The sequence below is a fragment of the Bombina bombina genome, chromosome 7 (assembly GCF_027579735.1).
Source record: "Bombina bombina isolate aBomBom1 chromosome 7, aBomBom1.pri, whole genome shotgun sequence".
Classification (NCBI taxonomy): Eukaryota; Metazoa; Chordata; class Amphibia; order Anura; family Bombinatoridae; genus Bombina; species Bombina bombina.
The window spans coordinates 231,034,117-231,046,616 of NC_069505.1; the positions used below are offsets into that span (position 1 = coordinate 231,034,117).

Sequence of the window (12,500 nt, forward strand, 5' to 3'; positions counted from 1 at the left end):
AAACTAAAGTACACATTAAAAAAATACTACTATAATTTTTTTTACAAAGTATCTAATTACAAAAAATACAAACAAAATTATCAAAAATAAAAAAGAAATACACCTAATCTAATAGCCCTATAAAAATAAAAAAGCCCACCCAAAATAAAAAAAAAACCTAGCCTACAATGAACTAACAATAGCCCTTAATAGGGCCTTTTGTAGGGCATTTCCCTAAGTTAAACAGCTCTTTTACCTGTAAAAAAATACAAAGACCCCCCAACAGTAAAACCCACCACTCAACCAACCCCCCAAAATAAAAAAACTAACTCTAAAAAAAACCTAAGCTTCCCATTGCCCTGAAAATGGCATTTGTATGGGCATTGCCCTTAAAAGGGCATTTAGCTCTTTTGCGTTGCCCTGAAAAGGGCATTTAGCTCTTTTAAGAAAAGCCCAAACCCTAATCTAAAATAAACCCACCCAAAAAAGTTTAAAAAATCCTAACACTAACCCCCGAAGATCCACTTAGTTTCTGAAGCCCGGCCATCAAGGCAGCGAGAAGTCTTCATCCAGGCGGTGAGGTCTTCATCTATCAAGGCAGCGTCTTCTATCTTCATCCAGGTGGCATCTTCTATTTTCATCCCGGCGGCGTCTTCTATCTTCATCCAGGTGGCATCTTCTATCTTCATCCCGGCGGCGTCTTCTATCTTCATCCCGATGGTGCAGAGCAGGTCCATCCTTGAAGACATCCGGGTGGAGCATCCTCTTCATACAGTCGCCGCCGTACACTGAATCTTCAATACAAGGGAGCCTTTTCAAAATGGCGTCCCTTGCATTCCTATTGGCTGATTTAATTTTGGAAATTCAAATCAGCAAATAGGATGGGAGCTACTGAAATCCTATTGGCTGTTCAAATCAGCCAATAGGATGAGAGCTACTGAAATTCTATTTGAACAGTCAATAGAATTTCAGAAGCTCTCATCCTATTGGCTGTTTTGAACATTTGATGTTAGTAGCTCTCATCCTATTGGCTGATTTGAATTTCCAAAATCAAATCAGCCAATAGAAATGCAAGGGACGCCATTTTGAAAAGGCTCCCTTGCATTAAAGATTCAGTACATGGCGGTGACCGTATGAAGAGGATGCTCCACGCTGGATGTCTTCAGGATGGACCCGCTACGCGCCGCTGGGATGAAGATAGAAGATGCCACCTGGATAAAGATGGAGCCGCCTGGATAAAGATGGAGCCCCTGGGATGAAGATCCTTCAAGCGGGACTTCAAATGCCTTTTTAAGGACAAGAAAAAGAGCTAAATGTCCTTTTAAGGGCAATGCCCATACCAATGCCCTTTTCAGGGCAATGGGTAGATTAGGTTTTTAAAGATATTTTTATTTATTTTGTGGGTTTGGGGGGTGGGGGTTTGTAATGTTAGTGGGTCTTTGTATTTTTGTTTTGAAAAAGAGCTGATTTCTTTAGGGCAATGCCCTACAAAAGGCCCTTTTAAGGGCCATTGGTAGTTTATTATAGATTAGGTTTCTTTTATTTTGGGGTGTTTTTAAAAAAAAATGGGAATTAGAATTGGAATAATAATTGTTATTATTTTGGATATTTCGTATGTTATTTTGTGTAATTTTTTTTTTCATTTTGGGGTGGGTTTTTCTTTTTAGAATAGCCATTTTTTATTTTAAATGAGCAGCAAAAGAGCTGAATGCCCTTTTAAGGGCAATGCCCATATAAATGCCCTTTTCAGGGCAATGGGTAGATTAGGTTTTACGTTATTTTTATTTTGGGGGGGTTGTATACTCTTAGGGGGTGTTTGTTTTTCTTTTGTAGAAAAAGAGCTGATTTCTTTAGGGCAGTGCCCTACAAACGGCCCTTTTAAGGCCCCACAAACTGCCCTTTTAAGGGCCCTTGGTAGTTTATTATAGATTAGGTTTTTTATTTTGGGCTGTTTTTTTTTTTTGTTTTTTTTTTGTTTTTTAAAGGGTATTAGAATAGGAATCATTTTTATTGTTTTGGATAATTTTGTTTGTTATTTTTTGTAATGGTAGTTTTTTATTTTTTGTAATGTTAGGTTTTAGTGTAAGGCAGCTTAGGTTTTATTTCAAAGGTAAGTTTGTATTTATTTTAACTAGGTAGTTAGTAAATAGTTAATAACTATTTACTAACTAGTTTACCTAGTTAAAATAAATACAAATGTATCTGTGAAATAAAAATAAAACATAAGCTAGCTACAATATAACTGTTATATTGTAGCTAGCTAAGGTTTTATTTCACAGGTAAGTATTTAGTTTTAAATAGGTATTATTTAGTTAATAATTGTAACTTTAATTTAGCTCTATTTTAATTATGTTAAAGTTAGGGGGTGTTAGGGTTACGGTTAGGGTTCCGGTTAGGTTTAGGGGTTAATATAGTTTAATTTAGGTTGCTGCGATGTGGGGGGCTGGCGGTTTAGGGGTTAATAGGTTTATTTAGTGGAAGTGATATGGGAGGCCAGATGTTTAGGGGTTAATAACTTTATTTAGTGGCAGCGATGTCGGGGAGTGGCAGAATAGGGGTTAATAGATTTATTATAGTGTGGGCGATGTTGGCATGCAGGGGAATAGGGGTTAATAACTTTAGTATAGTAACAGCGATATCGGGAGTGGCAGATTTGAGGTTAATAGATTTATTACGATGGCAGCAATATCAGGAGTGGCAAGATTAGGGGTTAATAACATTATGTCGGCAATGTCAGGGGCAGCAGATTAGGGGTATTTATTCGTGGAGTTTAAGTTAGGGCGTTAGGTTTAAACATAACTTTTTTTTCCCCCATAGACATCAATGGCGCTGCGTTACAGAGCTTTTCATTCCGCGATCGCAGGTGTTAGATTTTTTCCAACCCGCTCTCCCCATTGATGTCTACGGGGAAAGCATGCACGAGCACATCAAATCAGCGTTCGTAATTTGTGCAGTACGGAGCTCAACGCAACCACATCGCACGCAGATGCCGGCTGTTTCAAAACTTGTAATGGCAGCGCAATGGAGTGTGAAAAATCGCAACTTTTGTTGCGTTCGTTTCACACCCTGTTTGAGCCCATAACTTGTAATCTACCTGTATCTGAATAATGAGAGATAGAAATAGGGTTTCATGTCCCTTTAAGTTAACAAAGTCTCCATTGTTTGTCTTCAGCAGCAATTATACAATAACAAACTGCTAGTTTTCAGGACTGGAAAATCCACAATGTTCAGATTTAACTGACAGGAAAGGGGGGGGAAATAAATAATGAAAGTATATTGTAAATTTCTATTTCAATGTGTATTTAAGCATTTTAGTTTACAATCTCAGGGCGAGATTACATATGCGGCACAAGCTTCAGCTTAACTGCTTAAACCCGCGTCGCCCGTAATTTCCCCTCGCACATCGGGGAATCACATAAACTGCGCTGGCAGTTGATAAACTGCCGTAAGTCGAATAAACTAGCGATGTCCAGAAATGTGAGTAAATACACATTTCTGGAGTCGCCAGTGACTTACGGGACTTTAGAAACTGCCGGTGCATAAAAAAAAAAAGTTAAATACCCCGTAAAAGTCTAACCCACCTCCCAAAAACAAACACAACATGTCAAAACTCCTGTATCTGCAATCCCCCCACATCACAACTAATAATACAAGTATTAACCCCTAAACCGCCAACCCCCCACAACGCAAACTACCTAATAAATCTATTAACCCCTAATCCGCCATCCCCCACAATGCATTAAACCCAATTACACTATTAACCCCTAATCCGCCATTCACCCACATCACAATCTACCTAAAAAAATATTAACCCCTAAATCCGCCAACCCCCACATCACAATTAACCTAATTAAGCTATTTACTCCTAAAAACCGCCAACCCACCACAACCAACCCTAAATTAACCCCAATTACATCAATTTAAATACTAATACTTTGTTCAAATCAGCTAATATGAGTTCAGTAGCTCACATCCTATTGGCTGATTTGAAAATATAAGCCAATAGGAATTCAAGGTACCCCATTTTTAAACGGGTACCTTGATTTCAGTCCTCAGAGTGCGGCGGTAATCGTACTTAGAGGATCTCCATGCTGGATGGCTCGGCGGTTGCCAGTCTTGTTCCACGGTCACCTCCGCATCGCCTTGGTCCTGGATGCAGCTAGAAGAGGTCCCCATGCTGGAAGAAGATATCACCGCCTCCAAGAAGACTTCAACACCTGGAAGAGGACCTTCTCCGCCGGACTTCAGGAACAGTGAGTACCTATTTGGGGGTTAGACTTCTTTTTTTGGGGTGGCTTTTATTTTTAGATTAGGGTTCTTTTGGGCTGTAAAAGAGCTAAATGCCCTTTTAAGGGCAATGCCCATACAAATGCCCCTTTAGGGGCAATGGATAGTTTAGGTTTTTTTAGTGTTAGGTTTTTTATTGTGGGGGGTTTACTGTTACGGGGGGACTTAGTATTTTTTAATTGTACAAGAGCTGTTTAACTTAGGGCAATGCCCTACAAAAGGCCCTTAAGGGCTATTAGTAGTTTAGTTTAGATTAGGGAGTGTTTTTATTTTGGGGGGCTTTTTTATTTTTATAGGGATTAGGTTTAATATTTTTATTTTTGATAATTTGGTTTATTTTTTATGTAATGTTAGACTTTTATTTTTTGTAATTTTAGATTAATTTAATCTTAGTTTTTCATTTTTAAAGTAATCTTATGTTTTTAATTTTAATTGTAAATTGTTATTTAAATGTATGTAATTGGGGTTAATTTAGGGGGTGTTAGGTTAGGGGGCTTAGTAATTAAATTACGCCTAGATTTAGAGTTCTGCGTTAGCCATCAAAAGCAGCGTTAAGGGGTCCTAACGCTACTTTTGGCCGCCCGCTGGTATTTAGAGTCAGCCAGGAAAGGGTCTAACGCTCACTTTCAAGCCGCGACTTTTCCATTCCGCAGATCCCCTTATGCCAATTGCGTATCCTATCTTTTCAATGGGATCTTCCTAATGCCGGTATTTAGAGTCTTGTCTGAAGTGAGTGGTAGAGCCTCTACCGACAAGACTCCAGCCGCAGAAAAAAGTCAGTAGTTAAGAGCTTTATGGGCTAACGCCGGTTTATAAAGCTCTTAACTACTGTGCTCTAAAGTACACTAACACCTATAAACTACCTATGTACCCCTAAACCGAGGTCCCCCCACATTGTGGCCACTATAATAAAAAATTTTAACCACTAATCTTCCGCCCGCACATCGCCGCAACCTACATTATCCCTATGAACCCCTAATCTGCTGCCCCTTACACCGCCGACCCCTATATTATATTTATTAACCCCTAATCTGCCCCCCCCCCAATGTCGCCGCTACCTAACTACACTTATTAACCCCTAATCTGCCGACCGAACCTCGCCGCCACTATAATAAATGTATTAACCCCTAAACCGCTGCACTCCCATCTCACAAACACTATAATAAATAGTATTAACCCCTAATCTGCCCTCCCTAACATCGACGCCACCTAACTTCAAGTATTAACCCCTAATCTGTCGACCGGACCTCGCCGCTACTATAATAAATGTATTAACCCCTAAAGCTAAGTCTAACCCTAACCCTAACACCCCCCTAAGTTAAATATAATTTTAATCTAACGAAATAAATTAAATATTATTAACTAAAGTATTCCTATTTAAAACTAAATACTTACCTGTAAAATAAACCCTAATATAGCTACAATATAACGAATAGTTATAGTGTAGCTATTTTAGGATTTATATTTATTTTACAGTAAACTTTGTATTTATTTTAACTACGTACAATAGCTATTAAATAGTTATTTACTATTTAATAGCTACTTAGTTAAAATAATTACAAAATTACCTGTAAAATAAATCCTAACCTAAGTTACAATTAAACCTAACACTACACTATCAATAAATTAATTAAATAAATTACCTACAATTACATACAATTAAATAAACTAAACTAAATTACAAAAAAAAAAAAAACATTAAATTACAAAAAATAAAAAAAGATTACAAGAATATTAGGCTAATTACACCTACTCTAAGCCCCCTAATAAAATAAAAAGCCCCCAAAATAATAAAGGTCCCTATCCTATTCTAAATTAAAAAGTAACCAGCTCTTTTACCAGCCCTTAAAAGGGCTTTTTGCGGGGCATGCCCCAAAGTAATCAGCTCTTTTGCCTGTAAAACAAAATACAACCCCCCCAACATTAATACCCACCACCCACATACCCCTACTCTAACCCAAACCCCCCTTAAATAAACCTAACACTACCCCCCTGAAGATCTCCCTACCTTGAGTCGTCTTCACCCAGCCGGGCCAAAGTCTTCATCCGATGGGGCAGAAAAGGACATCCAGACCGGCAGAAGTCTTCATCCTATCCGGGCAGAAGAGGACATCCGGACCGGCAGACATCTTCATCCAAGCGGCATCTTCTATCTTCATCCATCCGACGAGGAGCGGCTCCATATTGAAGACCTCAGGCACGGAACATCCTTCTTGATAGACGACTACCCGACGAATGAAGGTTCCTTTAAGTGACGTCATCCAAGATGGCGTCCCTCGAATTCCGATTTGGCTGATAGGATTCTATCAGCCAATCGGAATTAAGGTAGGAAAAATCTGATTGGCTGATTGAATCAGCCAATCAGATTGAGCTCGCATTCTATTGGCTGAGCGGAACAGCCAATAAAATGCAAGCTCAATCTGATTGGCTGATTGGATCAGCCAATCGGATTAAACTTGAATCTGATTGGCTGAAGACTTTTGCCGGTCTGGATGTCCTTTTCTGCCCCATCGGATGAAGACTTCGGCCCGGCTGGGTGAAGACGACTCAAGGTAGGGAGATCTTCAGGGGGGTAGTGTTAGGTTTATTTAAGGGGGGTTTGGGTTAGAGTAGGGGTATGTGGGTGGTGGGTTTTAATGTTGGGGGGTTGTATTTTTTTTTACAGGCAAAAGAGCTGATTACTTTGGGGCATGCCCCGCAAAAAGCCCTTTTAAGGGCTGGTAAAAGAGCTGGTTACTTTTTAATTTAGAAAAGGATAGGGACCTTTATTATTTTGGGGGGATTTTTTATTTTATTAGGGGGCTTAGAGTAGGTGTAATTAGCCTAATATTCTTGTAATCTTTTTTTATTTTTTGTAATTTAGTGGGTTTTTTTTTTGTAATTTAGTTTAGTTTATTTAATTGTATGTAATTGTAGGTAATTTATTTAATTAATTTATTGATACTGTAGTGTTAGGTTTAATTGTAACTTAGGTTAGGATTTATTTTACAGGTAATTTTGTAATTATTTTAACTAGGTAGCTATTAAATAGTAAATAACTATTTAATAACTATTGTACCTAGTTAAAATAAATACAAAGTTGCCTGTAAAATAAATATAAATCCTAAAATAGCTACAATATAATTATTAGTTATATTGTAGCTATATTAGGGTTTATTTTACAGGTAAATATTTAGTTTTAAATAGGAATACTTTAGTTAATAATATTTAATTTATTTTGTTAGATTAAAATTATATTTAATTTAGGGGGGTGTTAGGGTTAGGGTTAGACTTAGCTTTAGGGGTTAATACATTTATTATAGTAGCGGCGAGGTCCGGTCGGCAGATTAGGGGTTAATACTTGAAGTTAGGTGGCGTCGATGTTAGGGAGGGCAGATTAGGGGTTAATACTATTTATTATAGTGTTTGTGAGATGGGAGTGCGGCGGTTTAGGGGTTAATACATTTATTATAGTGGCGGCGAGGTCCGGTCGGCAGATTAGGGGTTAATAAGTGTAGTTAGGTAGCGGTGACATGGGGGGGGCAGATTAGGGGTTAATAAATATAATATAGGGTTCGGCGGTGTAAGGGGCAGCAGATTAGGGGTTCATAGGGATAATGTAGTTTGCGGCAGTGTACGGAGCGGCAGATTAGGGGTTAATAATATAATGCAGGTGTCGGCGATAGGGGGGGCGGCAGATTAGGGGTTAATAAGTGTAAGGTTAGGGGTGTTTAGACTCGGGGTTCATGTTAGGGTGTTAGGTGCAGACTTAGAAAGTGTTTCCCCATAGGAAACAATGGGGCTGCGTTGGGAGCTTAACTCTGCTTTTTTGCAGGTGTTAGGTTTTTTTTCATCCCAAACTGCCCCATTGTTTCCTATGGGGGAATCGTGCACGAGCACGTTTTGCCAGCTTCCCGCTACCATAAGCAACGCTGGTATTGAGAGTTGAAGTGGCGGTACATTCGGCTCAACGCACCCTTTTTGGAGCCTAATGCAGCCCCTCAGACAACTCTAAATACCAGAGTTGTCTTAAGGGTGCATTGGGAAAAAAAGCTGCGTTAGCTACGCGGGTCTTTACCGACAAAACTCTAAATCTAGCCGTTAGTTATTTGCGCTGTGTAGGGTTGGTCGTTAAGGAGTTAATAGCATAATTAGGTTAATTGTGATGTGGGGGTTGGCGGTTTAGGGGTCTAATGCGTTGTGGGGGATGGCAGATTAGGGGTTAATAGATTTATTAGGTAATTTGTGATGCTGGGGTTGGCGGATTTAGGGGTTAATAGGTAGACTGCATTGTGGGGGATTGGCGGATTAGAGGTTAATATATTTATTAGCTATATTGCGATGTGGGTGTTGGTCGAATTAGGGGTTAATACACTTTATTAGTTAGTGCGGTGGGGGGTGGAGGTTGACAGGTAAATAGATACTGTGCATGCGTCAGGTATTTGTTAATACTTCCAGGGAAATACGGTGCTCAAATTTTCAGCGCAAGGCTTGCTGCGCCTGCCTATGTGTGGTGAGGTGAAAATGGAGTAAAATATTTCCATTTTCCCAGCATAAGTCCTTGCACTAAAAATGTGATACTGATTTGCGACGCGGTTCTATGTTCGTTTATGGGAGTAAAATTAGTGGGCGACGGGTGAAATATTTATATGCCGCGCCTTATATGTGATAGCAATACCTGACTAAAAACTGGCGACTCACTAAACCCCCTACTTAAAGCGATGAACACCCCTTAGGTGACACTCCTCAATCAAAAATGAGCCCCCCAGTCTTTAGTGACACACCCCCACCCTAAACCTCAGATAAACCTGTTTTCCTAAAAATAAAAAATAAAAATAAAACACATTGGTATAAAAAAAACAAAATATAAAAGAAAACAACTGGATAACATTTATTTTTCTTATGGCCTCTCTGTGTATCTATCTCAATAAATACATATGCACACAAATATTTTAATAAAAATCCCCCTTAGTTAACATAGAGGGTCCGATTTATGAAAGTGCAGTGGACATGATCCACTGAAGAGGATCATATCCGCCGCACATCGATAAAACATTGTCGGCTGCTGGCAGGGGGGGTGTCATCCAATCCAATTGTATCCGCCACTCAGAGGTGGCGGACGAGTTGAGGAACAGTGGTCTTAGGAACGCTGCTTCTTAACTCCTGTTTCTGGCGAGCCTGAAGGCGCGAGCGGAAATAGGTGTATACGGCCCAATTCAGCAGTGATAAATCGGCCCCACAGTGAAGTCTCAATACCTATAAGTGCCGCTAAGTCATAGTTTTCAACTGTTGGAAATTTGTGGTAATATAAAACATCTCCATAGACTTTAAAGGGACAGTAAAGTCAAAATTAAACTTTCATGATTCAGATACAGAATGCTTAAACAGCAAAGTTCTTCTGTTATCAAATTTGCTTTTTCTATTATTATTTTTTTAGCTTAGCAACATTGCCAGCAGGTTATGACTTTGTGCATACTATTGAATAGTTAGGACTCTCTGTACCAACCCTAAACACAAACTTACCTCTGTTTCTGACACAAACTGATCAGCGTACTGCCATTGTAAGAGTTCTTCTGCAGAGCTGCAGGCACAGAAAATAAAGATCAAGTACTGCAGTAAACAATGCAATGAGTATAAAGTAATATAAATCTACTGCAATGAGTTTACAGTAATATAATTCTACTGTAATGAGTATAAAGTAATATAAATCTACTGCAATGAGTATACAGTAATATAATTCTACTGTAATGAGTATAAAGTAATATAAATCTACTGCAATGAGTATACACATTAATATAATTGCACTGCAATGAGTATACACAGTAATATAATCCTAATGCAATGAGTATACAGTAATATAATCCTAATGCAATGAGTATACAGTAATATAATCCTAATTCAATTAGTATACAGTAATATAATTCTACTACAATGATTATAAAGTAATATAACTCTACTGCAAGAAGGATACAGCAATATAACTCTACTGTAATTAGTATACAGTAATATCCTTCTACTGCAATGAGGATACAGTAATATAATTCTACTGTAATGAGTATACACAGTAATATAATGCTACTGCAATGAGTATACCGTAATATAACTCTACTGCAATGAGGATACAGTAATATAATCCTAATGCAATGACTGTACACATTAATATAATGCTACTGTAATGAGTATACAGTAATATAATTGTACTGCAATGAGTATACAGTAATATAATGCTACTGTAAAAATCATACTGAAATGAGTATACATTAATATAATTGTACTGCAATGAGTATACAGTAATATAATGCTACTGTAAAAATCATACTGCAATGAGTATACAGTAATATAATTCTACTGCAATGAGTATACACAGTAATATAATGCTACTGCAATGAGTATATAGTGATATAATTCTACTGCAATGAATATGCAGTGATATAATTCTACTGCAATGAGTATACAAAGTAATATAATGCTACTGTAATGAGTATACACAGTAATATAATGCTACTGCAATGAGTATATAGTGATATAATTCTACTGCAATGAATATGCAGTGATATAATTCTACTGCAATGAGTATACAAAGTAATATAATGCTACTGTAATGAGTATACACAGTAATATAATGCTACTGCAATGAGTATACAGTAATATAATTATACTGTAATGAGTATACACAGTAATATAATGCTACTGCAATGAGTATACAGTAATATAATTATACTGTAATGAGTATACACATTAATTTAATTCTACTGCAATGAGTATACACAGTAATATAATGCTACTGTAATGAGTATACACAGTAATATAATGCTACTGCAATGAGTATACACTAATATAATGCTACTGTAATGAGTATAAAGTAATATAAATCTACTACAATGAGTATACACATTAATATAATTGCACTGCAATGAGTATACACAGTAATATAATCCTAATGCAATGAGTATACAGTAATATAATCCTAATGCAATGAGTATACAGTAATATAATCCTAATTCAATTAGTATACAGTAATATAACTCTACTACAATGATTATAAAGTAATATAACTCTACTGCAAGAAGGATACAGCAATATAACTCTACTGTAATTAGTATACAGTAATATCCTTCTACTGCAATGAGGATACAGTAATATAATTCTACTGTAATGAGTATACACAGTAATATAATGCTACTGCAATGGAGTATACCGTAATATAACTCTACTGCAATGAGGATACAGTAATATAATCCTAATGCAATGACTGTACACATTAATATAATGCTACTGTAATGAGTATACAGTAATATAATTGTACTGCAATGAGTATACAGTAATATAATGCTACTGTAAAAATCATATTGCAATGAGTATACATTAATATAATTGTACTGCAATAAGTATACAGTAATATAATGCTACTGTAAAAATCATACTGCAATGAGTATACAGTAATATAATTCTACTGCAATGAGTATACACAGTAATATAATGCTACTGTAATGAGTATACACAGTAATATAATGCTACTGCATTGAGTATATAGTGATATAATTCTACTGCAATGAATATGCAGTGATATAATTCTACTGCAATGAGTATACAAAGTAATATAATGCTACTGTAATGAGTATACACAGTAATATAATGCTACTGCAATGAGTATACAGTAATATAATTATACTGTAATGAGTATACACATTAATTTAATTCTACTGCAATGAGTATACACAGTAATATAATGCTACTGTAATGAGTATACACAGTAATATAATGCTACTGCAATGCGTATACACTAATATAATGCTACTGTAATGAGTATACACAGTAATATAATGCTAATGCAATGAGTATACACAGTAATATAATTATACTGCAATGAGTATACACAGTAATATAATGCTACTGTAATGAGTATACACAGTAATATACTGCTACTATAATGAATATACACAGTAATATAATGCTACTGCAATGAGTATACAGTAATATAATGCTACTGTAATGAGTATACAGTAATATAATGCTACTGCAATGAGTATACAGTAATATAATGCTTTTGTAATGAGTATACAGTAATATAATGCTACTGTAATGAGTATAAAGTAATATAATCCTACTGCAATGAGTATATGCAGTGATATAATTCTACTGCAATGAGTATACAGTAATATAATCCTACTGCAGTGAGTATACACAGTGATATAATTCTACTGCAATGAGTATACAGTAAAATAATGCTACTGCAATGAGTATACACAGTGATA

General features: G+C 36.7%; 1 protein-coding gene across 3 annotated transcripts in view; it reads right to left on the bottom strand.

Moving 5' to 3' along the window:
* Window positions 1-12,500, bottom strand: part of USH1C (USH1 protein network component harmonin) — a 393,388-nt gene that overhangs the window by 260,294 nt on the left and 120,594 nt on the right. For all 3 annotated transcript variants that reach the window (XM_053720656.1, XM_053720654.1, XM_053720653.1), the window contains exon 7: window positions 9,769-9,826. In XM_053720656.1, the coding sequence (XP_053576631.1) occupies window positions 9,769-9,826 (58 nt within the window). The remainder of the gene's footprint in view (window positions 1-9,768; window positions 9,827-12,500) is intronic.